The 19,816-nt window shown below is 39.5% G+C and overlaps 1 protein-coding gene across 4 annotated transcripts in view; it reads right to left on the bottom strand.

The window, feature by feature from the left end:
- LOC140671131 (pseudouridylate synthase RPUSD2) overlaps nucleotides 1-19,816 on the bottom strand; it is a 124,247-nt gene that overhangs the window by 13,920 nt on the left and 90,511 nt on the right. For all 4 annotated transcript variants that reach the window (XM_072902257.1, XM_072902254.1, XM_072902255.1 and 1 more), the window contains one exon: nucleotides 8,210-8,432. In XM_072902257.1, the coding sequence (XP_072758358.1) occupies nucleotides 8,210-8,432 (223 nt within the window). The remainder of the gene's footprint in view (nucleotides 1-8,209; nucleotides 8,433-19,816) is intronic.

Here is a 19,816-nt window from a genome sequence, read left to right as displayed (position 1 = left end):
TCCAGACGGCTTTCCTAGGCGTGCTTAAAAAAAAAAAAAAAAAAAAAAAAAAAAAGTGCTGTAACGCCACGTGCGCGTCATATAAATGTCAATCGCAATTTTCGACACGTGCTCTTTTTATCCCATCTATCTTTTTACCGATGCATAACTCTGTAAATGTAATTGTTTTATATGTAAATCAATGAATCTGTATTATTTTATTTTAACGTCAGTTATTCAAAGCGCTTGTTTCACATTGTTTGCAAAAAGAATTATTACTTCTCTATTTTATTTGCCGTCGATTTAAAATGGAACATCGAGTCGGATTCGTACGTGCATTCGTTCTACATTTTCGATAAACCGATATCCGCCGGTTGTTCAACGTCGTCCGAGTAAAGTGCTTCTGACACTTCATTAGAAAAACGACTAGAAAATGACAGAGAGAGAGAGAGAGAGAGAGAGAGATGGGGTACAAAGACGTGCATAAATTATACCGATCCGGACAACATCGCGATCTCCCATTGCAACTCGATCGGGCGGGACATTGAATTAGAATTTCATGAGAATCCTCAATTAGTTTGAACATGCATAGGTAAACTGATCGTGGGACTTTTAGACAAACAGGCCGTAAGACGAGCTTGGTGACTTCCTTTGGTAATACATGCGCCGGCTCCTTCTCGCAAACTTCGAGTTACAACGTCGCGACCGCTAAATCCACTTGGAGATTAATCTGTTGCAAATTACGTTCGCCAAACGTTGTTGGTTTTCATCTTGAGGAAAAAAAACACGCTGTCGTTTCACGTAATTTCCTCCTTTTGAAAGAAAGAGAGAGAGAGAGAGAGAGAGAAGGAACGCTTTATCGCATTTTCTCTAAAAAAATCGTTGCATAATTTCGATCCGTAAGGCTATCTAGGTCGATCGAAATTTTTACCTATTTTTTTTGTTTATAGAAATATACTCCCGGGTCTTTCATTCGAATGCATTGAAATAAGTTATTATCTTTTCTGCCATCGCGTAAAATTATTCAATTTTCACGCGAGTTAACCGGAAGCGAGCGCCTTCGGTGAAACCAAAGGCTTAAAAGAGCGACTAGAGTAGCGCAGAGAGAGAAAGAGAGAGAGAGAGAGAGAGAGAGAGAGAGAGAGAGAGAGAGAGAGAGTGATGTCAGGGTAAGCGATAGAGAGAAGCGTGTCGCGGGTCGAGGGCGCGACTGGAGGCCCCGGCGACAGGTTGATTTATTAGCGCGAACCGGGTTGCACGATGATATCGGCTCGGGGGCGAGGTCGGAGGTCGGCCACCTCCTTCTGCGCTTCGCCCTCCGCAAAATGTACGGAGAAGGCCCGCGGGTGTCCTACCTTATCGCGTCCGGATCGCGCACGGAGAATTTCCATGCTCCGGCCCAGGGGTGCGCCCCGCCGGCACGCCTGACGCACTTCCTGCGCTGACGCGTTTCCGCCTGCGAGTCCCGCCTTACTCATTCCGATTTATTTCCCGGGTCTGACGAGCGAAAAATTCATTAAAATATTCCTCTCTCTCTCTCTCTATTCTCTGTATTACGGTACATTTCTTGGATTCAAACATTTTCGTTATCGCGCGATATACAGGGTCTACGAAAAGTCCGGAAACGGTCGAATATCTCGAAAATAAAGCATTTTAAAGAAAAGAAAAATATTTCAAATAAAAGCTGTTTGGTTCGAAAAGCGTCATAAAATGGTGTCATTAGTATCGATTTTTTTTAAAGAAACAACCATGTATTTTCTTTATGATTATTATTATGTCCTACAAATTATTAAAATAAGGTAATCGAAAAATTAATATTTTACGAGATATTTCGTATTTGATGTCAAAATATTGAAACTTTCAAGCCTTATAACTCGAAAAATACTTAATGAAAAAATATTTTATTATAGTGTTTTGAAAAGCTCTCGAGGTAAGCTGCAAGAATATGCAAAAATATATAAAAATCCTATTTAAGAAATTCAAGGTAACCTTCATATAACTTTCAAACGACTACCCAAGGTCAAACCAGTGGCACCATTTTATGGCGCTTTTCGAACCAAACAACTTTTATTTGAAATATTTTTCCTTTCTTTAAAATGCTTTATTTTTGAGATATTCGACCGTTTCCGGACTTTTCGAAAACCCTATATATCCCGCAATCGGTGCTACGAAGTTGCTCAAGTTTGCGCACCCCTGTTCTTGACTTCTTGCACGCGTCTTCGCGATCGATCTTGGCGCTGATTACTCTTGTCGCTCCGAATAGTCCATCGAGAGAGAGTCAATCAAAAAGCGGATATTAAACGGATTATGCGCTTCTTCAACAAACGTTACGGATGGTCCGCGAGGGAACAAGTGTGCTAGGAAAAAAAAAAAAAAAAAAAAAACCGGTGACTCGATCATTGTTGTAAAGAAGCTCCGCGAGATTAATCGCGCGGACGGATGTGCGTCATCGATTCTACTACGTTACCGATGCAACGCGTCGTTACGGGGGACCGCTCTTCTGCAAAATTACACGGCGGGCCCCGGCGGATTGCTCGCTTACGGAGGGGCTCTTCCGGCTAATTGAATCATCCTACCCAATTTCCCGCATCGCCGATAGAAGGGAGCGCGCGAAATAGGACGATTCCGGAATGAGGACCGGCGGCGAGCAGGCTCTCGTCACGCCCACGGGTTTTCTCCAAAGACCCTCTTTCGAGAGGCTATTCTGGACCATCGATCTCGACGATGGTTACCGCGCGGACATTAATTAAAAAATGAGAGAACGAAAATATACGCGCCACGTCCCGCCGTTGAAACCGTCTGCTCTTAAAACCGCTGATCTCATGGAATTATTATTTCTAATAATACTACATATATACATACATCGCGAGAGAAAGAGAGTTTCTTGCGCCGGCGAACCTTCAGATCTCTATCTTCGTATTCTACGAGTTAATAATTAGTTATTCGCCTTCGGTTATAATCTATAGATAATAATCAAATCTCCTTAATTTGCATTCTGTTTATACGTAGGAACCTTCTGTTTCTTGTCACTTGGAAAAAAAGACTCGTCTCGCGATGGATCTGGGACGCGTTGTATGACGTCAACAGATAGTAAAAACATGATAACGTGCTATAATGCCTCTCTCGATAAATATCAATTATTACGGTACAATTGAATGCTCAAGGAATCGATTAATCCGCAAGAGAAAGAAATGCAGTGGCAATTTAATGTTACAGACATTACAAACAACACGTTATAAATAAAAGATAGATAAATACTTCATTAAGTCTTGCTAGCAATTAAATTAAGAGCAATTAGACTAAGAGCAATTATCTAAAAAAATATATGTAAAACAGAATGGTATATAAAGGTATATAAAGTCGTTTAAATATTATGTGACTTTTTATAAATATATCTGAATAATAATAAAAAATATTTTATAATACCAGATGATACTCCCAGAGACATATAATGGAACCGAGGTATAGCATGAAAGAAAGTATATACCATCTTTTGCAAGTAATTATATATCCATTAATTGACGATTCGTGATTTTAGGAAACCATTTCCTGGACTGACGCGATCGAATCGACAAAAGTAACGGATGTGCCCGAAACATTGTCGATTATGAAAGATCCGCGACGTTATCCAGCCGTGTCGCCGAAGCGCGGATTACGAAAACGCAGTGTCCTTCATGTCATCGAATGTATACCCGCCGTGTCCTTCGAAACTCGTCAGTCGCCTTTAGCTTTCTCGCCCTCGAGGCAAGATCGTTAAAGTTATTCTTCGCGCTTCCTTTCTTCTCGATCGGCGTGAATTTCCCCTAAGGGATAAGCGAGGCCTTTCCCTTGTCCTCGAATCGCGGATGGATCCGAGATATTACGCGGCGATTGGACGGTGAAAAATGTCAGCGGAGTTTTCAAGAAACTCAGCTGTTTACAGATGCCAGAGAAAGAAACGTCTGCGAAACGTCGCGAGAAGTAAATTAGTTTAATTTAAATTTCAACTAATTAACATGTCGGAAACGCGACGTGAATAGCGCTTTTTTTTTACAACATTGTATAACGATTTTACAAAAGAATGGTATAAGAGTACCGCTAACGCGAATCACCAAGCGGGCCATTTCTTTCTTCTGCGCGAGAAATTTGTGGCGATCGCGAGGCAGCGTTTCCCTTAAGTGCACTCTCTCGTTGAGAAATGTTTTGTTTTTTTTTTCCACGAGCGCAACAATGGCGCTCGCGCGAAATTTTCGCACGTCACATACGTCCGTATAACGATCCCGAGAGTATATAATAAACATGACGACGTGTACGGTACGTATAATACATACATACATACATACATACGTCACAGTCGTCACCGTAACGTCATAACGGAGTGGCAGTGGAGTGCGCCGTGGAGGTCGTCAATTTACTTTCCATCCATCTCCGCAATTGGTCGCCTATCGTAACAACCCGACTGTCGACGCGATGTTGTTCCTCCTCGCTTCTCTATATTTGTATTCCATCTTTATGCAACGCGCGCACGAATGGCAAAACGGACTATTGCGCGCGTAACGTGATTGCTCCGATAATGCAAATACCAAGTGCACCACTGCAACGTAACGTTGCGACGCGACTTGGATTATTTTCGCGATCCCATTTTAATTGCGAGGCTCGGAGCGCGTGAGAAAGACGATAATAACCGGTGAAATCCGCTGCTGAAATCGCATCCACGAGAATACTGCCGTCATAATTCCTACATAATTCCGATTAGTAAGTACCAAAGAGTCATCAGGATTCTGAAAGTAAACTTTTTTACTGCCAGTTTCAGAAAGAAAACCGGTAATCGTGAATTCTTCTATCTCCTGCGAAACGCATCTCTTTGATGACGAGCGACGCATTTCATTGTTATTACTAAACATCTATCCAGTCGGCCTTCACCCGATTAACTTTGCTCTCACGTCGAAAACTCAATCGTCGCGTAGAGAACCCGCTTGAGAAATGCGCGTTCTACGTGTCGTCATATCTTATACACGCCGTATGTTGGTGAAAGATCAACATTAGGTAGTTATATTCGCGAGTAATGAACCAACCGCGGAAATTTACCATTACAATGATGACAGACACGTAGACGAAATGTAGGACAGCGCGAGAGTGGTCCGTGTGTGTCGCGCGCGCACACCTGAAAAATACAATTACCGAGATAATTGCTAGGAAATTAACGCGCAAGTGAGCGGACGAAGAGTATTAACCAGAGGCGAAATAATTTCAGTCAGCTTCCCGCGCACGTCCGTCCACGCGTCCGACGAAGAAGTAGATATTTTCTTTTTCTTTTTCCTTCCTTTATTTTTTCTTCTTTTTCTTTTTCCCTTCTTCGATTCGAAATACGATTCATCTCTTCGAAGCATTCGCGGAATCTCAAGGATGTTCCACACGCGTTTATCTCCGATGGCGAAGCAGAAGCTATGTATATCCGGCATACATCCCCGTCGGCAAATTCTTATGATGTACTCTGGCGATAGCGCGAGCCTCGTTGAGCGTTGGCGCGTTTAAAAATGCCAAGAGAAGACGAGAGCGGCATATAGATTCTTATATATCCGTGCCAAGGATAATCGCACGAGTCCCGGCCATGTGGTTCCTCCTCGTACGCACGAGGATTCCCTTATCTAACGCTCTCGTAAGGAGAGCCGAATGATTTACGAGTTTGTCGGACCAATCCACCGCACTCTTTCCATCGTCATTGCATATACAGCCTTGGTCAGAAGTATTAGGCATCCTTAAATTTTCCCTATTTCTTATTTTGTTAATAGTATATAAATACTAAAAAGATTAAAAAATTTTTTAAAACTATCGATAGCACTTTTTTTAAAGCTGAAATTTCGAGCTATAAAATGTTTTTTTAATTTTTCGTTTGCGATCATTTTTCGCCCAGTATCGACAACATGTCTAAAAAAATATAGATTTACTTTCAAAATTATGTATCTCGGCTAAAAAAAAAAATGAAGGAAAGTTTTAAAAAAGCATTCTGTAGGCAAAATATTGTAGTTTATAAAGCGTGACTTAAATTTTTCGAGAGAAATTTTCTTACCGAGTTGCAGGGTGTCAAAAATACAACAAAACAAATTTTAAAAAACAAAACAATGTTCTTTTTTAAAGCACAGAACGAGGAAAATAGAAAAATTTTTTAAATTACCGATAGTAACTTTAATGCGTTATCAGTACATTAAAAAATATTTTTATTTTCCTTGTTCTGTGCTTTAAAAAAGAACATTGTTTTGTTTCTTAAAATTTTATTGTATTTTTGATACTCTGCAGCTCGGTAAAAAAAATTTCTCTCGAAAAATTTAAATAAAGTTTAACATTATAAACTACAACATTTTGCCTACAAAATATTTTTTTTTTTAAACTTTTCTCAATTTTTTTTCGACCATACATAATTTTGAAACTAAATCTGTATTTTTCAGACATGTTGTCGACACTCGGTGAAAAATTATGACAGACAAAAAATTAAAAAAAAAACCTTTTAAGGCTTGAAATTTCAGTTTTAAAGTACTATTGATAGTTTTTTAAAATTTTTTAATCTTTTTAGTATTTACATACTGTTAACAAGATAAGAAACACGGAAAATTTAAGGGTGCCTAATACTTTTGACCATGGCTGTACGTACACACACACACACACACACACACACACGCATTTTCCGTGCGTTACATTTTTGTCCTCGTGTACGTACGAGTATTCGAGTTAAAGTTTCGTGAAAAATTACACCGCCAAAATTGTTGGCCCGTTTTATTTGAAAATATATCGGCGCGCCGGATACTTTCAAGATATTCCAAACGATGACTACGACGAAAGGATGAATACTTTATCCTCATTTCCGTCCACCTTTCCACATTACAAATAACAGGTGCACTCTAGCATGCGCGAATTAAATCGTTTATATGCGGATTATGCATTTTAGACTTCTGTTTCAAGCACCCCGCTCTTGTAATCCGGCGCTAATCCGACGCTGCCCGCTTTATAGTTGAGCCGCTTTCCGCGCATACGTTTCCGTCCTGTGTAAATCAACTAAATTTGATCCGCATTAGATATCCGCACATAATATAACGCAACACGCGCAAATATGAGCCTAGAGAGAGGCCCAGATTGGTTGGTCCTCGATAATGTACCTCGATGCGATCTAATCGCCGATCTCTCGCACGCAAAAGAGAGAATAATTAAAAATCTATATATGTACAGAACACACAGGGATAATCCTCTTAGCGCGGAGTAACATGCCGATAACAATGATACATCGTATTTTGTATATCGCGGCCGAAACAAGCTTTTAAGCCGATATAACTAGGAAATTCCTCAAATTAGACCCAATCTCATTTGCGCGCGTTCGGGCAAGGTACGCCAAATTCCCGGAGCTCTTCTGAAATCAAAGTAAATTCCTGCCGAAGCTAACCTGGATTTATACGAGGGGGGAAGAAGAGGAAGGGTGGGAAGGGGGGGGAGGGGCCAATAGGCTTCGTTAAATATGTACATCGGGCTCGCCCGACGTCGGTCGAAATTCCGATCTAAACCGATAAACAAGCTTCCGCCGAGAAAAAAAAAAGTGGATTTAAGCGTCAAGAGAAATCTAATTGCATATATATATCGAACACGTTCTGTGTTAATAAATAAAAAAAAAAAAGGAACACTGCCTCTTACTGAATAATAAACACAGCACTTTGGTGTTATGAAATGCCATTTTAAAAATGCACCGCCAATTTACTGAACACAGTTTAAAAAAAAAATAAATAAAAATAATAAATAAATAAATAAAACAGAAAAAAAAGAGAAAGGAGAGAAATAAAAAAAAAAACCCGCCGCAATATAGCATCCGTTTTTACGCGTCGCGTAAGATTGCGTTTCCGTAAACTAAGTAAGCAGCAAAGTATCGTAATGAAGACGCGAAACTCGTCTAGCGCGCTCGCACGAGCGTGATTCTGCTCCGGGTTTTATTCTGCCATCTCTCGCGACGGCAGTTCGATATCCTCCACCCCCCCCCCTCCCGCGATTCAATCAAACTTTCGTCGCGGGTTTCGAAACGCCGCCTTTTCTCACGCACAATAGCGGCGACAATTCTCTCCGCGAGAGAATTCCGGATAAACTCTCTCTTCGTGCGCGTCGCGAATGACACGCGGTGATGAAAATCAATCGCAGCTAAATAGGCGGCCGCTTCCGAGCGAAACGTTTTTTTCTTTTTTTTTTTTTCCTTTTTTTTTTTTGTACATTCACATACCTGTGAACGACGTTGGCCAGGAGGTCATTGTGCCGTAACCTGTAATCGACGTCCACCTTTTGATAGTTGACTGTCAGAGTGCCGGCTCGTATGCATCTCTCGTATTCCTCGGCTGGATGGGCGCGGAATTCCCTCGCGAAGACCTCCAGGATCTTCTCGCCGACCCATCGACCTTTCGTGAATGTCGTGAAAGTGAAATAATACGGGTATACCTTACGGAGACCTGAAACACACAGCGCACGGGAGACCCGCCGTTAAGACCGATAAGAGAGAAAGATAACTATCTTTGATTCTCGTGTAAGTCGCCTTTAAATGTCACGGGGTCTTAATGGGCTATATTACGTTACATTACGTTACGTTGCGAAACGTATATTCGCGCCAAGATGTACCGCGAGAACTCTCTCACAATTAATAAGAGATTAAGGTATTATATGAGACCACATATACAGGATGTCCCATTACTGATATTACTTATTAAAAAATAAACGGCTTTTTTCTTCCTTTATTCTTTTCTAGCAAAAATTCAAGAAATGCAAATCGTTTTTAAATATTTCATCATTGTTTAATACGGTATATTTGCTATTTCTTGAATCTGCGTATAAATAAGTTGCTAGTATGCAAAATTAAGTAAATTCTATTATAATTAAATCTAATATTTAAGAATTGTATCACTTTTAATCATTTTTTTAATCAAACACATAAACAAGTTTTTATTAGAGTTGATGTAAAACAAATTGTCTTATGAATGCAAAGCGTGCTGTCCGACGAAGAGAAACTCTAACAAAAGTTCTTCCTCTATTAAATTACTCAACGTTATATATTGCAAAATATTAATAAAAAAAGAAGCGAGGTATATAATAAAATTTATAAGCCTGCAACAAACACGACATCAAAAATAAAATAGAATCTCGGAAACAATGCATTTCCGGAAATATATTGACAAAGGTGCTTATTTTTACAAAGAATAGGTAAGTAATACCGTAATATTGAGTCACATTAGAGACTTGAAGTAGTTGAAATGATTTGCTAATCTATTACCGTCATCATGTCGCCCTAAGAGTGATTGCTTTTACGAATAAAATTTACGTCAAGATTAACATAAAATCGATCGCATCCTTCTCCTTCGTAGTCTTCGAACAAAAGGACAAAGAAGAAATAGAAAAAGAAGAGAAAAGGGTATATTTAAATTTCAGGAACATCCTGTTACCCGGATATTCCAATTGACTTGGAAATTCGTGTTTTAAACGTTCCCTTACGCAGTCCACGATATACATTTCCGCGGATATTTAATTTTTTCTTTTTCATATTAAGTGAAAATTAATCCGTCGAGCCTCCGTTATACCTTCCAACGAGATTTTCATCCTAAGGGGAAAACGAAACGAACGGCAGGTTGATTAATATGCCGGGATAAGAGGAACAATTTTCTCTCTCTCTCTCTCTCTCTCAGTTTTCGAGCGCGAGGAAAGATCCTCGGCGAGAGGTTAATGAAAGATATACAGGACATTATAAATTCACGCGTGCCACGTCACTCTCGTGCGCGTTTGATAATCTGATATCCCTAAAAATTATATTCTCCGACACTTAACGTGTCCTCCCGACGCTCTTAGTCTCGTGTTGTTCCGCGATAATATTATTACTCGCACCAATATTGAAAGAGACGAATGGATAGGAAAGAACATTTCTTAAGTTTGTCCTTACAATTTAAAAGAAATACTCGGGAGAATTTTACGACACCGAAATGGCTTCCGTCATTGACGTCGATCGCCCAGGGGGTAGTTTCGCCATTTCATATAGGGTGAACTCGGGGTAAGATGGCCATAGTTTTTTAAAATGCAAAAAACATACTTTTATTTTTGTTATTTTTTAACAGTGTTTGGCATATTATCTTTACTGAAGCTTAAATTACGTAATATTATCGAAATTAAAAAAAAAATATTTAATAGAAATTTTATATTATTAAAATAGTACAACATAAGCGTTGACCATCTTACCCAACTTTTAAGGAAAAGATGACCATAGTGACGGAAAAATGGCCATAGTATTTATAAAAAAATAGTGAAAACGAAAATAAAAATTATAGGTCATATAACAATTTACATATCTTTATAATATGTCTAACGTCGATTACGATAGCTTGACTGTAATTTATTCGACGTTACAACAGTTTTTAGTGGGCGCATGAAAAACTTTGCAGGTAGTCAAAAGTAAAAGTATGATATAAGATTCACAATATCGTTATTTCGAATAATGTACGCACATAAACTACTGTAAATATCGATTATCTTTGATAATGACTAAAAAAAAAGGCACTATGTAGCGATTATTGAAAAAATTACAGCCTATGGCCATCATACCCTAGTTTACCCTACGTCTCACTTGAACGGTCTTTCGCTTTGGCACTCGCGTCGAGCGATTCTTGTGTTGTTTCCCGGCCAACGGAAGAAGAACAAAATACCGAGGGGAAGCTTGATTAATGTCCCGCCGCACGTCCAGCCGAATCAAAGGCGCTTTTTCTGCGATTTTGTATCGCTAGAACACGTCATTTAAGAAACAATCCGCCCCGTGGGAATTAATGACCGTTTCACATTCCAAGTGAAAAAAGCGTAGAATTACTTGACGCTTTATAAACGTTGCATAATTCGCAGTATAAACGTTGCATTAAAACAAAAAAAAAAAAAGATGTATATATTCTTTGCAAACTCTGTGTATTTTTCTCGACGAAGAGAATCGTATTATGATTTTTAACGTACTGCGCATATATATATATATCTTTCTTTCTTTCTTCTCCAAAGGAAAGAATAAATTTATTCTAGCTAGAGTCGAGTACTTGCGAGAACAGAATAAATAACGGAAGCATGATCGTTATACAAAGACTTTTCGAGTGGTCGTGGAAGGAAAATTGGTAGCGAAAAGCAAAAAACACATTCGCATCAAAGGGACCGCACGCGCGGTTCATGTCTGCGGAAAAGTCAGAGATAAGCCGGTAAAAGCTGACCCGTGTAAAATCGAAACGGAACAACGAAACGATGGAGAAGACCCCGGATAAACAGAAACCTTTCGCGAAGGAAAGGATCCAGCGTTTTTCTCTTCTCGTTCATTTCACTCGTTACTTTAATTAAATTGTTCTCGACACGCCGAAACGTCGACAACGATACTCGTGTACTATTCTTCGTCAGAACAAGAGAAGAGGGAGGTCATTTGACAACCGAGATGTCTCGAAAGAAGTAGCCGCGCACGACTACTAAGAGAACGATTGATCTCTCTTGAGCTTTCAGAAATAGAACCGTCGAGACGCGGTCGGTTAGCCAAGAGCTTTTCGAGAAGCGGAAGGAAATCGTCTTCGCCCATAAGGGGGGAAAAAAGGAACAAGACCGTGAAAGAGGAGAAAAAGAGGGAGGGAGAGACGCAAGAAAAAAAGAAAAAAGATTTAGGCGGCTTACATATCATAAAGGAACTTCCTCTCGGCGTCGTCGAAAAAAATACATCATCTTCAGCGAGAATATGTTGGTATTATGCAGATTCATGTCGCAGAAATACCTATCTAATTTCAATATAAAAATTCAACGACGCGACGCAGCGTTGCTGCACACAAACGCACATCTCCTTTCTTCGCATAATCATAACGAGGAAAAAAAAAAAATTCAATTAACAAGATCATAATATTAGCGGACGGTATCGTTGGGACGGTGTCGCAATTGACCGTAAAGTCGCCTTTCCCTCGGTTCGTTTATTTTCAGAAAACGGTGGATTCCGTCGAATCGACCGCGATCGTGGCTTAAAGTAATTACGATGCTATTACACACCAATGGGACACGACCGCCTTGCTCATTGCAGCGGGCAAGTAATTGCCCCCGATGTCGAGGTTGTTCCCGGGCCCTCGACATCGTACCGTATACTTTCCTGCTCCCTTTGTTCCTCCCCGCATTCCCCCGCCCCTTCTTTCCTCTCGCGCATCTTACCATTTTATTCCGTAACGTCATCCGGATTCCACGGTCTCGGTTTCTCCATCGATACTCGGCAAGGAAAATCCGTCTCGCTACGCCCACGGAATTTCACCACGGAAATCTTTTTCCCTCGTCGACTCGAGATATTCCGAGCTCTCGCATTGTCGACGTAGAATGTACATAGAAGTTGATTTTCGACCCGGAAGGATCAAACCGTCTGATGCGAGCTTGTAATTTGAAAAGAAAGCTCTTTTTTTTTTTTCTTCTCGAGAACTTTGATACATAAACGCGAAGCTAAAAGCGTTTGTATGTGTGTATGTGTGTGTGTGACTGGTATTTTATTCAATACATTTTTAATAGTACCTTCTTTAATATTTGATGCCCCAGCTAATTCAAAGATGGATTTTAATGAAATTAATTATCTTGATGTTCAATGTTGAATGAAGAATAAAGAAATATGACGAATATATTACTAGAGATTACACGTATAATTAATTTTGTTAAAATCAATTTCAGGTTTTATTTTAGAATAAAAGCTCCGCTAAAATGCTTAATTTTATTATATCTAATATAATTATTAACTTATTGTAGCGATCATACACGTAAGATATTCCCTATAATTACATTTAACATTAAACTAGCGCCAAAAGTCAAATCGATTTCGAATTTCCTTTGGAATGAGATTCCCGCGCGTTCTACTTTATTCAAACTCCGACTTAATATTAAGCATTATCGTGTCGGAGAGGAGCAGCACTAATTTCATACAAAACAGAGTGATTCCTGCTATCGATTATCGGCCGTGCCTTCGGAAAGTCAGAGGGAGCAAAGCTGCCGTCGCCGTCGCCGTCGCCGTCGTCGTGAGTCACCTCATGGAGGGGTTACTCGAGAGGAGGAAGCCCGAAGGGGTGACCCCGAGCCCTAACATCTCTCCCGTTTGGAACGGCGCCTTGTTTTACGAGTAGTAAACCAATGGCGGTGTCGTCGTGCGGGCTGCTTTGGGTTTCATTCGCTATCGATCGTTCGCACACAACACATGTGCTTATGTACGCACGGCCGCTTTTACACCAAGAGTAAACACCATCCTCCGAATTGCAACTAACTCGGCTTGCATTTTTTTGCCGCTTTTTTCCTCTCGCGACTCTCTGTTTGGATACTTTGCGTAGATGATCGCGATATAACGCTCCTCTTTTCTTTATTAAATTATATATTTATTAATATTATATATTAATTACATAATTTTTTTTCCCATACGGATTCATGTAATATTTAAATTTTATTGTATATATGTATTGTAAATAAGTTATATGTATATGTATTGCATTATATTATATTGTTTATTTGTATATTATATACCTATATATAATTATAAATTAGAATGCAAAAGATTGTGAACAAGCGTTCAATGCTTTTATAAAGTACTTGCTGTTAAATGTTTTCTTTGTTACAATATTAATATGTAATGGTATCCTCAGGCGTTTAACATCGATTTTCTAATCTACATGATTAACTAGCCAATAAAATTATTTATCCTTTGTGATTTTATTTATTTAACTCTTATTACGTGAGTAATTCACAGCCAAACGAAACACGAATCGAAAGACCTCAGCCCGAAAGTCCTGCGGGAGAAATCCAGTGAAAATAATCGTCCGTTCTTGTGAAATTCATGAACGGTACGGTGTGAGCGGCAGCTGGGTATCTCTAAATATTTTACAACGAATTTTATTGAGGAGTTACTATAAACGCCGTCTCTCTCATTCTCATATACACAAACACATACTCTCTTTCGTAAAATGAAAAACTCTTTTAATAAATACGATCTGAATTCTATATTATTCACATATCATATTTTCAATATCTACTATCCAATTAATCCATTGAATGAAAATACAAACAACAACGAATGTATCTACATACATGTAAACAGAAATAATCTTCAAATTATTATTACAGAATATAATCCATGCTCGTAATATATGCCTCTACATGCTTCAATCTAAAAGATTTTCATACCCTTAAATGCCTCGTATATATTTTTTTAAAATCTGTAATAGATATATAAACAATAAACAATATAGTATAAGGCAATATATATATAATATATATATAATAGATACTTCTATTTTAAGCATATAACTTATATACAATCATATATATGTATAATTTTATTTATTCATTTATTTATTCATTTAATAATAAAGTTTTTAAAATTAATATAAAATTTAAAAATTATGAATAAAAGTTTAAATATTACATGAACCTGTTTGAGAGAAAAAATTATGTACAAGTTTCGTAGAGGAACTTTCTGTATAATTAGCCTCTTTATAAAACGCCGTATCTAGTGCAGGTCAAAAAATATAGAAAACTTGGACCTTTTATAAAAATAAAAAAAAAAAAAAGCTAAACTATTGACAAAATGTGTGTTTGTGTATAAGTATACATGATTACCGATTCAATTTTATGTCCCAAATCATCCATTTATTTATCACATATCTCACGAAAATCGAGCGGCGTACATACACATTTACCTGTCACATTTTTATTCCGTGGCATTCGCGCGACCGAACAAACGGCAATAATAAAATATGACTTAAATCGGTCCGCGATTCTACCCTCGAAATACCGTATCGATCTCCTTCTGACCATTATATATATGTATAATTCATAACACCCCGCGTATTTCGCCTTCTCCGCGCGTATTTTCCAAAGTATCTGTGTCTCGCGCGACACGGACAGTGTCACGTGTATGTGTCGTGTTATCGCGAGTCTTTAATAATCGTCGCTCTATTACGATTGCCAAGTGTAAACCGCGGCTGTTCATTCCGCGCAACACGCGTAAAACGCATATCTACACGCAGGCGGATAACGGAAGGAAGCAGGGTCAACTCGCACGGCTGAAATCCGAATGCTAGACGCGGAGAGAACGCATCCGGCGTGTCGTGGGCTAAGCTATAAATTCGCGGACGAATTTTGCGCGAACGATATTTCTCGCTGAACAAGTCGAAACAAATCTCGTTTTCGCGAAAATCTGATTAAATTTCACGTTTTTATCTTTCTCGTAATTTTTTTTTTTTTTTTTTTTTTTGTTTTTTTTTTGTAAATATTCAATGTTAAGTAAGCGCGTTTACATTCGCGAAATACACTGATGTGTGTGAATTTCGCGATGGTGAATAGTGTGAATTTCGCGACTCACACGACGATGCCCGATGCATTGTTCCGCGGATCATCGCACCGCACGCGAATTTCATGTAATCTCGATATACCCCCCGACGTTCGCCAGTAAATCCGAGACTTGTGTTGCCATCTGCACAGGCAGACGTATGTAATTCGCGCGGAGAGATAAGATTAAACGCGGTGTGCGAGACAAGGTTTAAGATACAGGCAGGATTTATCGTTATAGAAGCGGATAATAAGGCATTGTAAAAAAATTAATAGCGGCTGCGCGATCGACGCACCGCGATTCTCGCCGAAACGAAGATTTAAACACTCACGAGTATATATATATATATATATACACACCTTGTCATTTTTATTTAGGTATCACGAGGCAACAAATGGCCACCGATGAAAAATGGTAGAGTAAAAAAAAAAGCTATCAGAATTGCTATTTAAAAATGTCAATCATGTACTCCAATTATTGCGACGTCCATGTGTGTGCGTATAGAATTTTCTACTGGCACAGGCTGGCCCCCGATCGAGCGTTACTACTTGTCACGCAGGAGTTATATACCGTTAAAAATCGGTTACGAGTTTTTTTTTTATTTTTTTTTATCTTTATCACAAATCTCGAAATAGAATGTAATACACTTTTATTATAATAATCATATATTTCTCTTTCCGATGGAAAATTTTGCATTACATCGTGAACGATGTATATTGATTCGTGAGTAGGAAATACAAAATACAATGCATCATCAAAACGCTTTCACGTTTTTATACGTCTATTTTCGGATTAATTAAAAAATACGTGCTATCGTATTTAAATTTTTAATCACAAAATTCTACCATTACCGTTGATAAGTGCGCGAGATTTCAAAACACTGTGACTGTGTGGAATAACAAACAGTTTTTCACCTTTTTTTACAGGCTACATTCGCGCGGGCATTTAATCCGTGTCCTAAATCTATCATTTAAATCCGTCGCGTCCATTTTAATGATTACACCACGATTTCTAAGTGGATCATTACGTGGCAAGTAGTTCATCGTTACAGTTAGCTAATCAATGTATACGTGAACCCTCTCTTTCTGTCTTGGACCGATGTTTAGTATATCGCGCATACGATCTATTTGTCCTCCGTCAGGTACAGGATGAAACACAAACTACCAGTAAACCAGTGTACACGTAGTCGCAAAGTTGGACGAATTCTTTGTCACGCACACGTTGTTTTCGTTGGTTCTATATGCCATCAACTTAATATGCAGAACAAGAGGGGGACCGTTGAATGTAAATTGGGTCGTTTCGAGCAAGCAACCTCGCAAGCGACTCTTTTTTTTGCCTTCAGGAAGGACGAGATCGGTTCCTCTCGCTTTTCTTAAATATAGAAAGGTAAAATTTTAACGTGGATTCATATTTATATATCAATTCTTAAGCGCGGTGCACGAAGGAAAAATTTCTTACACCGGAGATAACGTATGCATTCCCTCTCTCATTTTCCCGCGATCGGAAAAGTTCGTAGACATCAAAGTAGGAAGGTCGTAAAACTTGGAATAAACTTGCAGTCTCCTATATCACGATTCGACGGCGGCCTCTGACTTCTATTACAGTCACTATCTTCCAACGACTGTATTTATATAGCGAGCTACAGAATCTCGGGGTGGAGCATTTTCATGTCGCGTGACGTTACGTTTCAATGACACGTCACGTATTCGCAACGCTCATACTCACGATGTCATTTCTACTATCTCGTTAATTAACCAATTAAGCGATTCAGCCGAGCTTCGTTCGCATTAATTTCCGATATCCGCTGTCAAATTCATCCATCTCGCGCGACGCAATGACGAAATCCAATATTGCAAAGTAAATTGAAGGGACGAGCGAGAGAAAAATGTCACTCTTTTTCCCGGGAGAGTCAACGAATGTAATTATGTAATAACATACAAAGATATCTCCTGGATCTTAACAAGTCACTCATTTTACGTTATCTTTTTTCTACCTGCCTGCCTGTCCAGCAGACATGAAAAAGCTCATTATAATTAAATAATTAAATAACCTTAATGAAATATTATTAAATAATGAAATACATAATTAAATAAATTTAAGGAATTCAAGAAAAAAGATGAATTGTGATTCGGTGTCGTTAATTCACCGAATATGATTAAATCACCAACAATGGAATATGTCACGTGTCGCGATTGCCGCGCTCTATAACTCGAGAGCTTCTAGCATCGTCTACCGGAATGGACGCCCAGGAAATATCGCACTAGAGCTTCCGACGGCCGGGCCGTCGAACGAGCTGGTGTTCCCGCAATCGCGAGGGGCTGCCAACATATTCTCCCCTCGTAAAGAGCGTCGAATGAGAAAGTGCCAAGACTTGTCTTTGGACGAGGCGGGTACAAAGCCGTGAGGAGTGTCTTCGTGGCCAATTAGAGCGACGTACATTGGATCGTAATGCGAAGAGGACGGTACAATACTTGTCGAAAGATTTCAATTATATGACAAATAAAGAACCACTCCTCCCCCTCTCACTTGTTAATTTTCTCCTCAAACCAATCAACGATAAATTTATATTTAATTCGATTAAAATAATACAAATGTGATATTTATCTTTAAATGATCTCATAGCATCAAATAAATACTTCAAGGGAAAGGGATTGAGATATGGACGAGGTGGAAAAAGGAAAGAAGGGACTGGTGGTTAGTCGGGGCCAAATTACCGAGACCCAGGATTTCTCAGTTCGATAACGTACGTCGAGCTTCTTAACTTGGGGATAGGGTCGGATCTAGATTTGAATCACGTAGAGACCCGCGGCCTCCCCAATCTTCGCTCGTAAGTCGTAAGCGTAAGTGTACGCGAACGTGTGTGTGTGTGTGTGTGTATGCGTGTGTGTACGTGTGTCGGCCCGGGATAGCTGATCGCAGATGGCGAAGATCCCATCGTGTACAGCGCGCGACGCTATAAGCCGAACGTTTCGGATTTCGGAGCTTCCAAATCCGGCGTTTGTGTCGTTACCAAGTGTCTACTGCTACCATCGAAGCGATAAAAGCCGTAATTTTGCCCGTAATAGGACTTAGCAAAATGCAATCTTGTAGCTTCCGTCAAATTCTAAATGATATCATTACTTCGAAATTTTTTTTCCCAACAAATACCGATAATGCTAATCGCTCGTTTTTCTCCGTAAGAAATAAGAAGACAACAAGCGGGAAATTATTCTTCGACTACACGTGTGTGTGTGTGTGTGTGTGTGTATGAAACTTGGAAAGGCAAGTTCTTTTGACCTACTCCGGACAATGCGCCGCCCTTAATTCCCACACATACCTAAAGCGTCCCGCGGCGTCTTCGAGTTCGATCGAGCGTGGTGCATTTAAGGGGCGCAAGATGCACGGGGAATACAAGAGAATGGCGGGGGCGTAGTCGTGGAGAGAACATACGCGCAGCTGTCTATCTTCCAAGTGGCATTAATAGGTCTTTGTTTCACCGACAAGCGAGCGAGAGAGAGAGAGAGAGAGAGAGAGAGAGAGATGCGTTGCCCGTGCGGCTCTATTATTCGAATGTGGAGCAGATATTGGTTGTCGATATTGCCAGTCGCCCGTCTAAATATCCGATCGATCGATCCCTTTCTCGCGCGTCTCTGTAACTACCCCCTTCTCCACCTCTCTCTCTCTCTATCTCTCTCCCTTCGCCCTTTCTTCGTGCGTCTTCCGCCGACGGCAATTCCGTATTCTCGCCTCGACTTCCTTCTCATTCTCGCCCCCTTTTCTCTTTCTCTCTCTCTCTCTCTCTCTCTTTGCGCACCGCAAACGGCCGTTATCGCGAACAGCAACCCTAACTCGCGATAATGAGCTCACGTCGGCGTGCTTCACGTATCGCTCGATCCGACAATGCCGGCCGATCGTTCCCACCCGAGACGGCACCGCAGCTTTTCTCTTCATGCTGGATATAGTATACGTTAATCGCGCCAACCGACGGTAGAGAAACGGCGAGAGAAACGTCGACTCGAACTACTGAAAAGTTAATCGCACGCTCCGTATGCGGTGTCTGCACGATGCACAGGAGACTGCCATTTTTGTGAGATAAAAGCGTTAAAATTGCAATGTGTCGTTTTTGGATGTAATATTTCGCTGACCCGATAAAAATAAACATAAACGATAAAAAATTGTTCACGCGTTGTAAGAATAATGTGGATGCGAAGGCGTAGCCACAATCGTATAAGATAAAGTTTATCGAATAATTTCCATCTCACCCGCGTCTATCAGATTCTTCATATATAACGTTAAAAAAGCATCCATACACTGAAAAAAAAATTATTTAATCTAAAAAAACTATTTAGTTCAATACGTTCAAACAGGTATTTATTTAAATTAAGCAAAAATATATTTGAATTAGTAAAATATATTGTCTATTTTACTATTCAGCAATATATTTTATCGATTCAAATATGTTTTTACTTAATTTAAATAAATTAAGCAAAAACTTATTTGAACGTATTGAACTAAATATTTTTTTAG

The sequence above is a fragment of the Anoplolepis gracilipes genome, chromosome 11 (assembly GCF_047496725.1).
Source record: "Anoplolepis gracilipes chromosome 11, ASM4749672v1, whole genome shotgun sequence".
Classification (NCBI taxonomy): Eukaryota; Metazoa; Arthropoda; class Insecta; order Hymenoptera; family Formicidae; genus Anoplolepis; species Anoplolepis gracilipes.
This window is presented reverse-complemented; position numbering and strand designations above follow the sequence as displayed.